The following is a 17,676-nucleotide window of genomic DNA, read 5'->3' on the forward strand; positions in this document are numbered from 1 at the left end:
TGTAGAGAACGTGAATACAAGCCACTTACTAATGTATTGTAAATGCCCAAATTGCTTCCTTTGCTAGCTAGATTCATTTTTCTATCACATTATACACTGCTCGTTTCCATGGTTACATACCACCCTGCAATCCATCAGTGGTGGCCATGCTTGCACACTATAGGAAAAAGCACTAGCCTATGTGCTCCCATGGTCCCGGCCACCAGAGAGGTTGACACTTTTGCCTATATTGTGCAAGCACGACCACCACTGATGGATTTGCAGGGTGGTCTGTAACCATGGAAATGAGCCGTGTATAATGTGATGGAAAAAGGAATCCAGCCAGCAAAGGAGACAATATGGATAATCACATCAGTAAGTGGCTTGTATTAACTTCCTCTACATAATTAATGCCATTTACTGAAGGGAGAGAACCTCTTTAACGTCCAACGATAAACGTTTCTACAGTGGTCATTACGGAGTTTTATTCTACGCCACTAACTTTTTATGGCTGTCTACAAAAAGCGGGTCTTCCATGCAGCAGAGAGCAGGAAACTGTCTCTCATGAAGGCCGGGCTCCTGCTTTAATGGCCCAGATTGGCAGATGTGCCGATTTGGGCCATTTAACCCCTTAGATACTACAGTCAATAGCAAACTCATCATCCAAGTTGTTTAGAACAAGGGCCTCCCTCTATTAGGCATCAGCACCCCAAGAATAAGATTGTGGGGGTGCCTATGTCTGTACACTGCAGCCAGGGGCCAAATGAAGGCCCCCAGGTCTGCCTACAGTACATGCCTGACAGTATGTAGTACTGCTTATGTAGTACTTTGCACTGTGTGAGCAATTAAAGTCCCCTTGTGGAACTAATAAATGTTAGATTGTAAGCCCCTGCAGGGTCCTCTCTCCTTCTGTTTCCCTTTGTAAATTGTCTTGTTAATGCTTATTGCCATTGTTTTAAAATTATATATGTCCAATGCCATGGAATGAATGGTGCTTAAATAATAAATAAATAAAAAAAATGTATTAAAAAAAATAAATAAAAAAAAAACAACTTTAAATAAAAAAAATATATACACCTTTTCTACTGAAAAAAATGCTTTTTAATTGAAAAATAAAAAAAATTATCCATCCACATATTTGCCACATCCATAATGATCTGCAGCATACAATAATTCCGTAATATATCCCACACAGTGAGCGCCATGAAAAAAAATGTAAAACTCAAAAAGTAATGTTAGAATTGCTGTTTTTTGCATATTCACGAAAAGTGTTATGTACCCCAGTAATGGTACCAATGAAAACTACACATCTCTGTAGAATGAAAAATAGAAAAAGTTCTGGGTCTTGAAAAAATGGTGATGCAGTGCAGTAATAGTAGTAAAACGCTATGTATTTGGTATTATTGTAATCGTACTCAGAGTGAAATTATGTTAATCATGACACAAAGTGAATAATGCTAAATTTACAAGTAGAAACTCAATTTTGTTATGTAAACACTTATGGTGCCATTAACCCCTTCAGTACCGAACCACTTTTCACCTTAAATCCCAGGCAGATTTTTGCAAATCTGACATGCGTCACTTTATGTGGTAACAATTTTGGAACGCTTTTACTTATCCCAGCAAGAGGTGGCGTTTTTCATTAGTACCATTTTGGGGTACATAAGACTTTTTGATTGCTTGGTATAACACTTTTTATGAGGAAAGGTGAAAAAAATGGCTGTTTTGGCATAGTTTTTAAACTTTTCTTTGGTAATTTTTACACAGTGAAAGCCTTTTTGAACAGAATAAAATCTTGTTTTTGTGTTGCCATTTGCTGAGAGCCATACTTTTTTTCATTTTTTGGGCGATGGTCTTGGGTAGGGTCTCATCTTTTGTGGGATGAGATGACAGTTTGATTGGTACCACTTTGGGCTACATACGCTTGGTGTTACACTTTTTGTGGGGCAAGGTGACCAGAACATGGCTGTTTTGGCACGTTTATTTTTTTTTAATGGCATTTACCTGGCGGGGTTGATCAGGTGATATTTTTAAAGAGCCGGACGCGGCGATACTCAATATGTCTACTTTGGTCTTTTTCCCTATTATTTTTTTTTTAAATTAACTTTATTTTGGGAAAAGGACACTTTTAATTTACTTGAAACATTTAATTTTTTTGGTAAAACATTTTTATTACTTCTTTTTTAAATTTATTTTTTGTCCCACTCTGGGACTTCAACTTTTGGGGGTCTGATCCCCTTTACAATGCATCACAATACTTCTGTATTGTAATGCATTGGCTGTAAGTGTATTACACACTGTAATACACTTCAGCCTACTTCCTGTTAGATCCACGGGGCTGGATCTCACAGGCTGACACGGATGGCAGCCACGATGTCTAAGGAAGGCATCGGGCTGCCCTCCAAGCCATCGGGTCCCTGTCACAGCAGGGACCCGATGGACACCCCGCACCCAGCAGGATACCGCACGTGCTGCAGTCAGCGCTTACCAGACAGTGCAAGGGTTAATGCGCCGGCATCAGTGTTTTCACCGAAGCTGGCTCATACAACAGGTGTCCGGCTATCAGTGACTGCCGGACCCCTGCAGCAGATCGGGCGGGCACAGCTGTACAGCGCTGGGATTTGTGACCTTGTTTTCAGCGCCGCAAACAAAAAACAATCCCTCATATGGCTGCATCGACGGAAAAAAAATTAAAATAAAATCTTAGAACTCTTAGAACGTGGTGATGAAAAAAAAAAACTGCACCTGGGACCCTGCCAATCAGCTATTTGAGAAAGACTCTTTCAACTTTCCCTAGGTCAGCGACGTCACGTTCAACTGTCACATGGCCTAGGCGCAGCTTAAGCCCATTCAGGTGAATGGGGCTGAGCTGCAACACCAAGAACAGGCATTGTACAATGTATGGCGCTGAGTTTTCAGGATCACCAGGTACCTTTTCAAAAAGCTGATTGGTGGTTGTCCCAGGTGTCAGATACTGATGAACTATCCAAAGAGGATTGGCGACCAATCAAAAAGTCTCGGAAAACCCCTTTAAATGATTCAGATAGTTTGTGGTTTTTGATGTTTTTATTTTGTGCAGGAATATATGACTGGCACAGATTTTTGTTACGCAATATTGGTTTTCATAAAAGAAAGAAAAAACAGGGAAAAAAAAATAAAAAAACACACACACAACACATAGCGATGGTAGTCATGCATACAAATTTTGACATTTGATTCTGAAAATCTGCCAACTGTATCCCAGGAAAACTACCTACCAACTCTGACATTCCTCAAACAGAATTTGTTATTTAAATCATTGTACACCAACACGGTGCAGTTACATTGGAGGTGTGTGCCCGCTGCACTACTCACTATGCTGGCCTGCCTCGTCCTCTACAAGTGCGTCCCGTCTACCTTCATGTACACTACAAGTGTTCTGCCTGGATCTCTAAAACTTGCATTCAAACTTAAGTGACTGTTTAGACTGGTCCTGCAGTTTTGGTGCGGTCAACTATACTGGCATTATTCCAAGAGGTAGCAGTCTGGTTGCTCCCCTGCAGCGAAGTACAGGGGTCAAAGGGTAAATACCAGTGAAGGGCCAGATAATGTTAGTTTGCACAGTGGGCCCACAATCACTGATCCATTACAGGTGGATAGAAAAATACACAACACAAACATGGTATAAAGAAAATTCAAATATCAAACATTTTGCATATTAGCACAAACGTAGCAACTCCACCCTCACTCCTTTAAGTACATTCGCATGGGGTGGATATCGTCAAGAATAACCACCTGAGCCAGTGAATGTATAATGCACAGTAGGGATGACTCCATCACCGGGAATTAGGTCAGTCTGGGAACAAAGGTCCAGGGGTGTATTGTGGCGTTATTACCAATCCTTCTGCCCAGAAATTGGTGAAGGTCATGAGTTTTATGCACGTGTAAAGTTACAGATGGATAGCAATAATGACACTAAGGCCTCATGCACACGGCCGTGTTCGAGAGCGGTCCGTGGTAACACGGTCTGGATTCCTGTTGAGAGCAGGAGCGCAGGGAGTCATTGGTTGCTATGACGCCATGCGCTTCATGCCACCGCTGCACTACAGTAATACACTATACGAGTGTATTACTGTAGTGCAGCAGCGGCATCATAGCAACCAATGACGCCCTGCGCTCCTGCTCTCAACAGGAATCCAGGCCGTGCTACCATGGACCGCTCTCGGCCACGGAACACGGCCGTGTGCATGAAGCCTAAGGCAGGTCATTTACAATCTTTTACGAACGAACAGTGTGATGCAACAAATAACTTGACAGGTGCAACCAGCGCACAACTTGCAAGTATCTTTAAAGGGATTCTGTCATGAGATTTGAGGCCTATAACCTAAACATATGGCCAGGTCCCTACTAATAACCTGAATCCAAAACTGACCTTATTAAATGTGCCTGTGGCTCTATTGGCATATAAAACTGTTTTTTTTATAACCTGTCATTCACCTACCTAATGCGTCCAAGGGGACGTCTCATCATGCAGGGTGCCCGGCTGCAGTCATCTCCGTCTGGTGCCCAGCGCCGCCTTCCCACTAGAAATCGCCGCCCTCCCTTTCTATAGAGCCGCCTTCCTCACATCAGCGCCGCCTCCCTCACCTCAGCACGGCTCCGAAATCGTCCGCTCCCTCAGCCAGATCCTGTGCGGCTGTGAGAGGATGGCTGCAAGTGCAATAGGGCGGTCAAGGCAGGTTTGAGCGAAGTGCACCGGCCGGCGCTTGTGCACTTCGCTCAATGAGGCCGCACTGGCGCATCAGGTTATACCTAGTGCGCACGCTCAGGATCTGGCTGAGGAGAGCGGACGATTTCGGATTCGGCGCTGAGGTGAGGGAGGCTGCAATGATGTGAGGTAGACGGCTCTATTTAAAGGGAGGGCGGCGATTTCTAGTCGGAAGGCAGCGCTGGGCACCAGACGGAGATGGCTGCAGCCAGGCACCCTGCATGATGAGACGTCCCCTTGGACACATTTGGTATGTGAGTGACAGGTTATATAAACCTGTTTTATATGATAATAGAGCCACAGGCGCATTTAATAAGGTCAGTTTCGGATTCAGGGTATTAGTAGGGACCTGGCCATATGTTTAGGTTATAGGCCTCAAATGTCATGACAGAATCTCTTTAAAGGAACCTGTTACATTGACCATGGTGTCTGAGCTGAAGGCAGCAAGTTATAGAGCAGGAGGAGCTGAGCAGACAGATATATATATTTATGGAGAAAGATTCAGTATAACATGCAATATATACATTCAAATTTCTGCTCATTCTGGGCTTCAAAGTCCAGCAGGCGGTCCCATCAGTGACTGACAGCTATCTGTATACACAGTCATAGAGGGAAGGCTGAAAAAAATACAAATTATACTGAATCTTCTCCCACAAAACTATTATAACAAGGGGATTTTCGCTAAGGTCCAAATTGCATTTATAACTGCAGTGTTAATAAGACATTATACAAACAGCAATGATCTGAACATTATGCAGTTTCCTTCCTTTTACATTTTAATATGGCACAAGGTATACTGATACCAACCCTGTGGTCTACCTGTGTTACAACTGCAAACTCTTATAAGCAAAGCTCTAACGTTGTATCTACTATTGGGGTTTTTAGCCATTTTGTTACAGTATTGTAGATGGACTCCCAAGTAAATAATATGACAATAAATGGCATGATTGGACATACCTCACAATGACATTGGTTTTCCTGGTCCTCTCACCAAACCACATGGTCGAAGGTTTAATACTGATTATACGCAAAGGGAACCCATCACATGAATACATTCCACACGGAAGTCTGTTTCCTCGCAGAAACTCTTCATTCTTTCAATTAAAGAGGAATTGTCTTATTAGATTAAATGGGGGAACATATTAAACAAATGTTAAGTAACAAGAGAAAATTGTGTTATTCACATTTTAGTTACTGAATAATGGCAGACACAGCAGTGTTATAAGGAGGAGAGCCCGGGTCAGCCATAGTAATAGCACAATCATGCAGTCATGTCATCTTCATTTAACTTTCATTTTACTGATCTCGAGGCTGCTTTATACTGGTGGACATTTTCATTATTTATTGTCCGTATAAAGAAAACCGCAGTCGGCACTGCCTAGTGTGGTCAATGTCCAACAGGATTCACACCTGCACTGTTATTATGCGACCGTTCGGTGGTGCTCTGCCGAGCAGATGTATAAGCAAATAATTGAAAGAAGAAAAAATAGCGGCACTCGCCGTCAATTTTTATTTTTTTGCAGCTTTATTATAAGTAAAATTACCGCACAGATAAAATCAGGCAACAGCCGTGTCGCGCTGAACTGCGCTTTGTCAAGCCTCCCGTGACGTGGTGGGGGGTGTACTTGTACATCACTCCCACATAATCGTCGAACAGGTGAAATGATCACTACTCACTGAAGTCATTTAATCCCAGAGGACCCATGGCATCAGTTTTGATAATCCATGCGGCTCCCTCTGTAATGGAATGCGCTTCCCATCTCCTCCTCGTTCTGGCATATGGACTACCTCTACCCCTGCACACTTCAACACATCATCTCTGCCTCCATGTTCGATAAGTCAAGTAGCTCCAATTCTGCTTTCTATTGATTTTCCTATGTTCCCTAAATTGCACACATAGAGGTCTGAAGGTCTTGCCCACATAAAACCTCCCACATGGGCAGAAAATCACGTATACTACAAACTGCGTCTTGCAGTATATGAAGTGTTTCACTATATGTCCCACTCCTCCAATTTGCAGATACTTCCGTCTATACATATAATCACGTAGAACGGTGTCCACATGTGAAGTTCCCTTTTGGTGTACATTTCCCTAACCAATTTAAGTCAGTCCTTGGTAAGTTACTCCTGGTGATAACATCCCCTATGGGTCCACTATTTCTGAAACTAATAGGACACAGGCCAATCCTATCTTTCAAGTTATCATCTCGTTCCAGCATATGCCAATTATTGAGGATCACACTCCGTGATGAACACTGTCCTAGCGTTTTCACTGCTTCTTTGTTTTTCCCTTTTCTTTAGTGTTAATACATTGTTTTGCTTCTGTTTACGTGCCTTCACATAAGCTCTGTCTATGATATATTCTGGAGGAAACGTCTCTTCAGCTCTTTACATTGTTCATCAAACTCTATTTGGTACCTCACTATTCTCATCAAGCGTATAAATTGACTGTAGGGGACTGCTATCTTGACATGGGGCGGGTGAAAACTTTCAGAATGTAACAATACATTTGTGGAAGTAGGTTTTCTATGTACTGTAGTATCCAAACTCCCATCTCTGACCGTTACCTTAACATCCAGGAACTCAAGTTCTTCATTTTCTATTCTGCTAGTGAATCGCATATTCATATATTCATATCATTTGTATTATTCAGATATTCCACGAATGCATTAAACAACACTATGTCACCCGTCCAAACGGTGAACACGTCATCGATATATCTCAAGAACAATCTAATATACTGCACAAAAGGATTCCTCGTCGTAAATATATTTCTCGTCAAAGGATGCAAGAAATAAATTGGCAAAAAGGTACAGGAGACTGGAGTCCCCATCGCTGTTGGTTGAATATAAAGTCATTGTGTGTTAGTACATATAATAACGCCTGGGTGACAAAGTCAATATATGGGGCACTCCTGCCTGTTTTCTCCACTATATCTCGGATTGACTGTACTCCCAGTTCCTGGGGGATTCTAGTATATAGGCTCTCCACATCTATTGATGCCCCCAAAAAAAAATAATCATCATCTTGCCACTCTATCTTTGAGGGTTTCCCAAAAAAATCACTGGTGTCCTCCAAATAGGAGGGAATCCCTTTTAGCAATGGATGTAACATCCAATCCAGGTATTGGGAAAGGGGCTCGGTAACAGATCCGATCCCAGCTACAATAGGACGCCCAGGTGGGTCCATCAGTGACTTGTGGATTTTGGGTACACAGTACCAGACTGGTTTAGTAGGGAACTAGGGGTACAGTCTCTCCGCTGTTCGTTTTGACAACACTCCCATATCGACATATTTTCTTAAGAACGCTCTCAGTTGTTGTTGATAATGTAATGTGGGGTTAGATTGAAGAAGTGAGTATGTGTTCCTATCACTCAGTTGTCGTTCAGCTTCTTTTATGTAACTGGTTTTATACATAACCACTATATTTCCACCCTTGTCGACCAGTTTGACAATTATATCCTCATGTTTCGCAAGCCAACCCAGAGCTTTAATTTTCACCTTCCTTTAAATTGGATTCACCAGTCGGGTAAAATCAAGGCCTTCATTTCTTTGAGTACCTGCTTGTGAAACAGGTCTACACTGCCACCGGCCGACATGTGCCACAACGAGGAGGAGATAGGAAGCGCGTTCTATTACAGAGGGAGGCCGCATGGATTATCAAAACTGAGGCCATGGGTCCTCTGGGATTAAAGTACAAAGAGGACAGCTGTTTTTGTATGAAATGGTTTTAGATTATGTTATGTTTATCTATGTTTTTTTATAAGGACATCAGTATGTAGATTGAAGTGATCATTTCACCTGTTTGACAATGACGTGGGAGTGATGTATAAGTACACCTCGTCGTCACGGGAGGCTTGACAAAGCGCAGTTTAACGCAAAAATTTATGTTTATGTATTTGCTACAAGTAATCAATAGGAAATAAAAGTCAATCTTTGAAGGAGTATCTATAATAAGAAGTAAATGATAAGAGGAGAGATGGCAATGTATTTACCACTGGATGACGACATGCATGTATCTGCGTCCGCCTATCAGTTGTCACATGGCACAGAATATCCGGCATATTCCTGAACATATCTAGTTTATTCACATGGACCTGTAAACAAAGAGTTAATATGATCTGATGATTCTCAATTATATTTAAGCGTGTCACAGACAATATCCATTTCATACCGATACCTTACGAGACGGACTCTCAGGTGTAAGTGCAGTCCTTCCTGATACGTGACGTTAAGCTTATATTGCACATTTGTATGAACTCCTGTTAGCGATGATCTGGCAGTGTAATACTGCCGCCGATTACCCGATGGACAATAAGGGTCCTCAGGTAATTGGAATCTTTCAGTAGGTATACAAATCCTAATTTGCTGACAGCAGATCACGCTGTGTGATCACGTTCTGCTGCCGGCAAACAGCGATTCAGTATGGGGTCGAGCAATGGCATTAGCGAGGAGATCACTCCATGTAATAGCAGCAATCTCCTCTGCTGACAAGCAGGCAATCGTTGGGAAGGAACGCTTCCTTCCCGACAATCACCTGCTTCATCTGTACGTCCAATATACCGGTAAGCCTTACACAGAAGCGCTCGTTAGATCTGGTCTTAGAGTAGATCACAATCAAGATTTGCATATAGAGGTGATCTAAGAGCCTGATCACAAGCAATACTCTTGAGATATGTCTGATGTGCACAGGCATGATTCACAGACTATACCGGACTTCTCTGTAAAGGATAAAACAGTCACCCTACCACACAATGAAGAAAAAAAACTAAAGTTTACTGATGTATGAAAGCCTGAATGAAGATGGGACTTCCGGTTCCGGCGCCGCCATGTGAGGACGCAGTGCACGGAGCTCCTGCTTACCGCCGACCACCGCTTTCATTTTGCAGCGCAGGGCACTGATCTTCGGCCCTAGGAGACGTCCGACTGGCACCGCTTGCGTGGACCGAGGAACTGATGGACAGATATCTTCTCCGGAGCGGGCAGAAGTTTACAGGTGCGCAGATGGCAGCCTCACAGAGCGCGGCAAAAATGGCGGACTCTCAGCCACTGATTTTTCGGGAGGAGGGCTCCCAGAGTTCTCAGGGTGAGGGGTCCCCCCTGGGTGGCTCGGTCCCTTTAGACTATAAACAAGCTAGCCATTGAAGTGGCAATGCGGATCATGCCGGATATCCAGAAAACGCTGGAAACGACAATAATGGCCTCTTTTAACTCCTTGAGGGAGGAGGTCAATCAAACCAGCGTGCAAGTGGGGGCCCTGGAGAAAGAGCTGCGTTCTTTACAGCAGCAAGCAGGGGACGCTGAATCCATGTTAAAAGCCCAACAGCAGTCCCTGGATTATTTGAGATTTAAAGTGGATGACCTGGAAAATAGGTCCCGCCGCAACAATCTGAGGTTGGTGGGGCTGCCTGAGTCCGTAACGCAACCAGACCTTTTGAATATATGTGAAAAGGACTTGCCGGAGGCCCTGGGCTTAAAGTTTTTCTGTCGGGTAGAGCGGGCCCACAGGATTGGCCCGGATAGGGGCGCTACTAAGCTCTCTAATAAGGAATCTCCACGAGGGGGGGGATGGACGGCCTCGTCAAGTAATTTTTAAATTGCTGGACTTCAATGACAAGGTGGCCCTACTTCGCAGTTTTCGCAGGAGAAGGCACCAGATAACTATCAGAGGTCACAGAATCTTATTATTTGAGGACTTTTCGGCTGAGGTGGCGAAGAAGCGCAAGGCCTTCAGCCCAGTCTGTACTGCACTTTACCAAAGGGACATCAGGTTTCAACTTCTTTTCCCTGCGGTTCTAAAGATCCACAGAGCGCGCGGCGAAACTATTACCTTTAGATCCCCTTCTGAAGCAGAGGAGGCCTTGGATGCAATTGTGGATTCCGAGCTGCGAGATGTCCCCTTATCTCCTCAGCGGCCTAATCTGAAGGACTCATTGGGACCAGCTGTTCGCCGAGGGAATGACCGCTCGCAATCTGACCTGGATAGGCCCTCCAGAAGGGGGCGCTGATACTCCTCAAGTTGCTTTTTGTTCGGGACTTATTCCTGAGGGGTGGTATCTGTTAATGCTGCTCATTTTTCCTAGCTCATGGATATGTGTTTTCTGCTCCATGCGTCATGTTGGGGCCTTCTTTTGGTCAGTCGTACAGTTTGCCATTGTTTAGGCTAGGTATGCAGGGGCTCTGCCATGGTGGAAAAAAGGAAAGTCTATAACTAGATTAAGTGACGACTGATACCATCTAGTTGTAACCTGCTTAGCAGGATATTATTTGCTGCCACACACCTAGGCAGGGTTATTGTTGTATTTCTATTGGTTTTGCTTTTTGTTTTTCCTCTCTCCCTCCCTCCTCTCTCCTTCCCTCTTCCCTTCTCCCTTGGCTTTCTCTGTCCGGGGATCCGGGCACACCAGAGCTGAAATGAAAATCATCTCCTGGAATGTCAAGGGGTTACGCTCCCCACAGAAACGGTCCAAAATTTTGCGCCACCTGAAGCGTCTTCGGCCTGACGTGGTTCTCCTGCAAGAGACGCACCTGGAGGACAAAGATTTTTTTCGTATGAAAAAGTTCTGGGTAGGTTCGGTATATGGATCCTCGGCCAGAGAACGCAAAGCTGGAGTACTCACATTATTGCATAGAAATTTCTCAGGGAAAATGCTTTCAGAATCTCATGATAGTGAGGGCAGGTGGCATAGGCTTTTAGTTGAGATTGGAGGGATATCTTATAGTATTCATAATGTTTATGCCCCAAATGACAATAACGCCCCCTTTTACGCTCTTCTGGAAAACAGATTGCTGGTAGATGGAACTCACAATAAAATTGTGGGTGGTGATTTTAATTCAGTCGCATCTGTTGTGGAAGACCGGAAGAGGGATGGGGGGCCGGGTGGAGTGCAAAGGCTCTCTGACAAGGTTATACCTCCCCTTCTAACCTCTACAGGGTTGTATGATACTTGGCGCTCTCTGCATCCTGATGACAGGGAATACACACATTTTTCGCATGCCCACAATGCATGGTCGCGTATTGACTACCTCTTCCTTCCCTTGCATATGTCATCTAGGGTGGTATCTGCCAAAATTCATGACCTGCTTATTTCTGATCACTCACCTGTCTCCATTTCTATGCAGGATTCTTACCCTAGAGGAACTGATTTTCTGTGGCGCTTTCCTTCTTTTCTGGCCAAAGATGACAACTTTAAAGATACGCTACAAGGTTGGTGGTGGGAGTTTCAGGGTGACAATCCTCGGGGTGCATCAGATGTTTCGAACCATTGGGAGACTGCTAAAGCGGTCCTGAGAGGTCGAATTCTCAGTTATGTTAGTAATTTGCGCAAGGTGGTGGCAAAACAATATCAAGAGGCTAGCGCGGCCCTTAGGCAGGCGTATACTCAATTCCTCAGGGTGGCTACCGCTCAGCACAAGGAGGCTTGGATAGCAGCTAGGAACACCTTCGAGGTATGGGTGGACAAAAGGGAGGAAATGTATAGGTCAGAATTCCAGACGGATCTGTTCAGATTTGGCAATAAGTCAGGCAAAATGCTGGCTAACCTAGCTCGGGGTAGGAGAGCTCCTACGGTCATAACAGCTCTGAGGGGGGAGGGGGGAGTGGTCCAAACCAATCCTAAATTGATAAATGATTTGCTGGGGTCATACTATGAGCGTCTCTACAAGGACACTCCAGAGGACCCGGAGAAGGGTGCGCGCTTTCTATCTGGGGTCAAACTGCCGTCCCTGACTGAGGAACACTTGGGTTCTCTAAATGCGGAAATAACTGATGAGGAAGTACTCCGCATAATACGCTCCTTGCATAATGGAAAGGCGCCAGGCCCTGATGGATTCTCAGGGGAATTCTATAAAGTGCTTCAAGACAATCTTGCCCCCACGTTAACGGAATATTTCAATCACTTACTACACACAGGTAGCTTTCCTGCCCATGTAAATGTTGCCCACATCAAATTGATACTTAAACCTAACAAGGACCCACTAGATCCAGGCTCGTACCGCCCAATCTCACTTATTAACCAGGATTTAAAGATCTTGACGAAAATTTTGGCCGACAGGCTGAGCTTACTAATGCCTGCCCTGATAGGTCCCTCCCAGGTAGGTTTCATTAAAGGGAGGTCGGGGGTGGCCAATATCAGGAAGGTATTGGCGACTTTGGATTGGGTGCGGCGCCGCCCTCAGCCAGCCTCGGCCCCTATTTTGTTGGCTTTGGATGCGGAAAAAGCCTTTGACTCCTTGCGGTGGGACTGGCTGGGGGTGGTGCTCGATAAATTCAGGATTTTCGGGGATATTCGCACTTTTCTGAAGGGTCTTTATTCCAGCCCAGCGGCGCGCATCCATACGGGTGGTTTCCTGTCTCAGATCTTTCCTCTTCAGAGAGGGACTAGACAGGGTTGTCCGCTTTCCCCCCTCCTCTTTGACCTAGCCATAGAACCACTGGCTAGATTTTTAGAGGACTCTGACTTATACTCTGGTATCACGATTGGTAAGAAGGAGGTCAAATTAGCCCTGTATGCTGACGATCTTCTGATTTTCATGGACGCTCCTCAGCGACACCTAGGCCCCTTAATGGAGTTCCTGAGTTTTTTTGGGTCTTTCTCGGGCTATAAAATAAACTCGACCAAAAGCGAGATTCTGGAGTTACATGCCACTAACCCTCCGCAGATTTGGCAGGACGTGGGTTTCTCTCTCTCTGTGGTTAAAAAGTATGTCACTTACTTAGGGATCAAAATAGGGAAGCTCCCAGGGTCACTATACTCGCTAAATTACCCTCCCCTTATTGCGAAAATACTATCAGAACTACAGAAGTGGCATTCCCTGCCCTTATCTCTGCTAGGAAGATGTCAGCTTATTAAAATGATGAGTTTCTCTAAGTTGCTCTACCCCCTCCAAACGCTTCCGATCCTACTGAAACACTCTGACGTCACTGCCCTAAACAAAGCGTTTACCACGTTTTTGTGGTCGGGCAGGCGCCCTCGTATCTCTCTCTCGAAGCTTATGCTATGGAAACCAGAAGGAGGGGTGAAATTCCCAAATGTACGGGGTTACAATTTAGCATGTCTTATGCGCCACATATCCGACTGGGTACATGATACCGATCTTTTCTCCAATAGGGAATTAGAACAAAACTTAGTAGCTCCTTGGAACTTGGTTTCGTGTCTTCACTCTAACATGGCCGCGTTGCCTGGGGATATTAAATCCTCGCTTTTATTGAGAGATACGATGGCAGCCTGGAAGGCGATTAGGAAGGCAATGGGTTTGCCTCATGCAATCTCAAAATGGTTACCGTTGTGGGGTCATCCAGAGTCTCCGCCAGGTACTAGTTTGAGACCCCCGGAGCTGTGGGTATCTAGAGGTTTGACCAAGGTGGAGCATCTGATGCACCCGGGGGAAAAGCGCTGGCTGACTCCAAAGGAATTGAAGGAGAGATTCACCCTACCGGACTCCCATTTTCTGCAAATAATGCAGATTTTGGGTTTTTGCTCATGTAGACTGCGTGATCTATCAAAGGAGGCGGCCTCAAATTCCTTTGACGAGATTCTTAGTTTCTCCCCCCAAACAGTTTCTCTCTCTAGGTTGTATAGGGCCCTCTCGGGCAATTTCACGAAAGCCAAAGCGTCTACACTTTTTAGGAAATGGGAGCTTGTCACCTTGGATGATGAGATTGGGGTGAAAATCCTGGAAGGTTGGAGTAAGGTACGTCAGTGTGTGATCAGTGAGACCTGGCGTGAAACTTTTTTTAGAATGATGCATCGAGCGATCTATGGTTTTAACTTCCCAGTCACGCCTCAGTTTCCGGACCGCATCACGCATTGTCCAAATTGCAAATTGGCGGCCACGGATTTCTGGCATGGCATGTGGACCTGTCCTGAGGTTGTAAAGTTTTGGGCTGTGGTGATTGCGTATGTCAAGACTACCTGGTCGGTGGAATTGCCTGCAGAATCCCAGACCCTGATTTTCCATTATATACGTCCAGAGACACCGACTAAGATACCGATTATAGTACACTCTGTCTTATTGGTAGCTAAAAGAGTACTGCTCCAGAGATGGCTCACGGATGCCATGCCAGACATTCCAGCGGTGGTTTCTGAACTGAGGACTCTATTGGGGTTTGAGAGGATTGAAGCATCTAGACACAAGGAAGGTTCGGCTTCCAAATTCTTCAATAAATGGCGTGCTTTTATTGAGGTGCATCTTAGTCCGACAGAGACTAGGGAATTGGTCAAACCATTTCAGTGTACATCGTGGTATCTTAAAGCATCTCTGGGTAATACCTTGGGACCCCTGGCAGTATAGTTCTGCCTCCCCCCCCCCCCCCTGTCTATCCCCTCCCATTTCTTTCCCTTTTTTCTTCTTTTCTCTATTACTTTTGTTTTCACCTACTCGTTTAGTTAAAACTAAAAATGCAGTCAGATTTGTAAGTGCTGTACTCATGTTCCATGTGATACTGTGTTTGGCTCCCTGGCTTTCCCTGAAGGTCGTGGGGGGAAAGCATGTACAATGTATGTTGTCTGGATACATGACTTTTGTGTTATATTTCTTGTGATTCTGCTTTCAAATAATCAGAATAAAAAAAAAAAAAAAAGCCTGAATGAAGCCAAAATTACACTTTTGGTATGAGATTTACTATCCAATCTGCGCCACTTTACCTTTGCTCCAAATTCCTCACTCAGGTTTGTGAATAGATATTCATAACCGTAAGCTGCTTTACAGTTGAGCCAGATGACGTGGTAAGGACTCAGCGTTATCCAGCTCCGCACCAACTCTAAAATCCCAGCCAAGCATTCTTCCTGAAGGAAAGAAAAAAGGAAAAACACAGGCCTTGATTTATCATACCTTCACTCCAGAATTTTGGCTTCATAAAGTCGGAAAATAGGGCTTTTGTGACTTTTTGTATTTTTACACCACTCACTCCAGTTTTGTAATGTGGGTTGGAAAGTGGGTGTGGTCATCTATGTTAATGAGTTTCACTCCAGATTTATCATTGTGACTTTATAAAAGAGTCACAATCTAACTCCAGTAGAAGGAAAACTGGAGTAGCTTCTCTAGACAAGACATGTGACATTTCATAAATGCGGCAAAAAGTACTCAAACACAGACATAAGCAAAACTGACTTCAAATATTGCCCTCATGACACATTCCCCCCATTGCATTAAATTAACCCCTTGGAAAATGGTCTGTTTTGGGCCTTCAGGGCCGAGCAACTTAGCACACCTTTTGGTTCAAAATATATATTTTTTATTTTCTTCCTCTAAAACATAGGTGCATCTTATCAACAGGCATGTCTTATAAAGCAAAAAAATACAGTAATTTGTTTTTGTGGTCCGAGTTGTAGTTTTTATTGATACCACCGAGTATTAATGAGTATATATAATGATTATCTTTTTAGATTTTTTGTAAGGTGTAGTAATAGAAAAAATATTCTGCAGCTCTGCCATTTTCAAAACTTTATTTTGTCAGATATTATTTAATTGGGGAGATTTTGTAATTTAACTGTATCCCCGTTTTCCTTTTTTAGTCAGACTAGGGTACTGGAAACGGATTGGTTTATCGCATATATTATGCTTTGGAATACTTCCTGCCTGTCAGTGTAAGGGCTTCTTGACACACTATTTTTCAGCATTTTAAACACTTGTTATTTTTATTTTATATTACATCATAGAGAAGTCTACAGGAAAAACTCTATATCCAGTTGCAAGCTGCAATTTGAAAACAAAATGGCATTTACCTCTTTGCTAGGCTCCTTGTTAATCGATCAGCAACCCATGATTGTGTAATAGAGCACCGATAGCCTGACAGAGAGCCCACCACTCTATCAAACTCCAAAGATGCCACAGTCCCTATTGACCATGCCATCTAAAAGGTAACACTGGGCACAGCATGGGTAACTAGCGTATGCGCAGTGTTAGAAGAAAGAATAAAATGTTTCCTATGACTCACTAGCAGATTGCTGGAAAACAGTAAGGGCTATTCTTTCACATGAGCGACTTTTCTGTTCGGATAAAATGCGTGTAGCATCCACATATATCTTTTGTGGATCTTCTCTAATAACGAGTAGTGAGAATATGAAGTTTTATTCTGCCAAATCCTGCTCTCTTAAAATGGGTTGTCTGGGTTCAGAGTTGAACCCGGACATATTCCTTTGTTTACCCAGGCAGCCCCTCTGAGATGAGCCCCAGAACGTTTCATGCTCTGATGCTCTCCCTTGCCTTGTGCTGTATCGTGCAGAGCAAAGGCTTTAGTGCTGTTCTAGCCATTTTACAGGGTAGGACAGCGCTAAAGCCTGCCCATTTGCACTGGTGACGTCACTGGAAACATTGCTAGGCAAAGGCCTTCGCCTAGCAGAGACCTGATACATCAACGGGTCTAATGAAAAGAGCCTTTCCCTGCACGGTTCAGCGCAGGTCAGGGAGAGCATCGGTGCACGATTTCTCCAATGCTCATCTTAGAGGGGCTGCCTGGGTGATGAAGAGGATATGTCCGGGTTCAGCTCTGAACTCGGGCAACCCCTTTAGGTGCCCAGTACAGGTTTCACTGTGAAGTGCTCTTTGTACTGAGCGTCTTCCCAGCCTCTCCCTTATAGCATCCAACCAGGAGACCAGAGGGCAGGGGCTGTGAAGCAACTCAGTGTTGCATGTCAGCAAGACTTACCCTACTGGGAATCTGGAAATATTTTGGATCGCAGAATGTGGTGTCTAAATAAACGCTTTCAATGTCTTTCACTCTATGAGAGGAAAAAGAAAGAATGAATATAAGACATTTTGTAGAACACAAGCCAAAGATTCTTTTATGGTTGGGGTTCTGATCATGAAGATAGATGGGAGATGCATGAGGTGCCCATTTATTTTAGAATAGCACCCTGTGAAGGTTCTGTGAATAAAAGCATGCATGATCTGTAGGAACGTTGCCACCGTAGCTACATTTCCTATTGCTCTTTCAGTACGGGTCACTG

General features: G+C 44.1%; 1 protein-coding gene across 2 annotated transcripts in view; it reads right to left on the reverse strand.

The window, feature by feature from the left end:
- The window catches only part of DCLRE1C (DNA cross-link repair 1C), a 53,133-nt gene that overhangs the window by 17,948 nt on the left and 17,509 nt on the right, over positions 1–17,676 (reverse strand). For both annotated transcript variants that reach the window (XM_044280105.1, XM_044280106.1), the window contains 4 exons: positions 17,376–17,448; positions 15,373–15,513; positions 8,722–8,823; positions 5,684–5,820 (listed from right to left, as the gene is read on the reverse strand). In XM_044280105.1, coding sequence (XP_044136040.1) covers positions 5,684–5,820; positions 8,722–8,823; positions 15,373–15,513; positions 17,376–17,448 — 453 coding nt within the window. The remainder of the gene's footprint in view (positions 1–5,683; positions 5,821–8,721; positions 8,824–15,372; positions 15,514–17,375; positions 17,449–17,676) is intronic.

The sequence above is a fragment of the Bufo gargarizans genome, chromosome 2 (assembly GCF_014858855.1).
Source record: "Bufo gargarizans isolate SCDJY-AF-19 chromosome 2, ASM1485885v1, whole genome shotgun sequence".
Taxonomy (NCBI): Eukaryota; Metazoa; Chordata; class Amphibia; order Anura; family Bufonidae; genus Bufo; species Bufo gargarizans.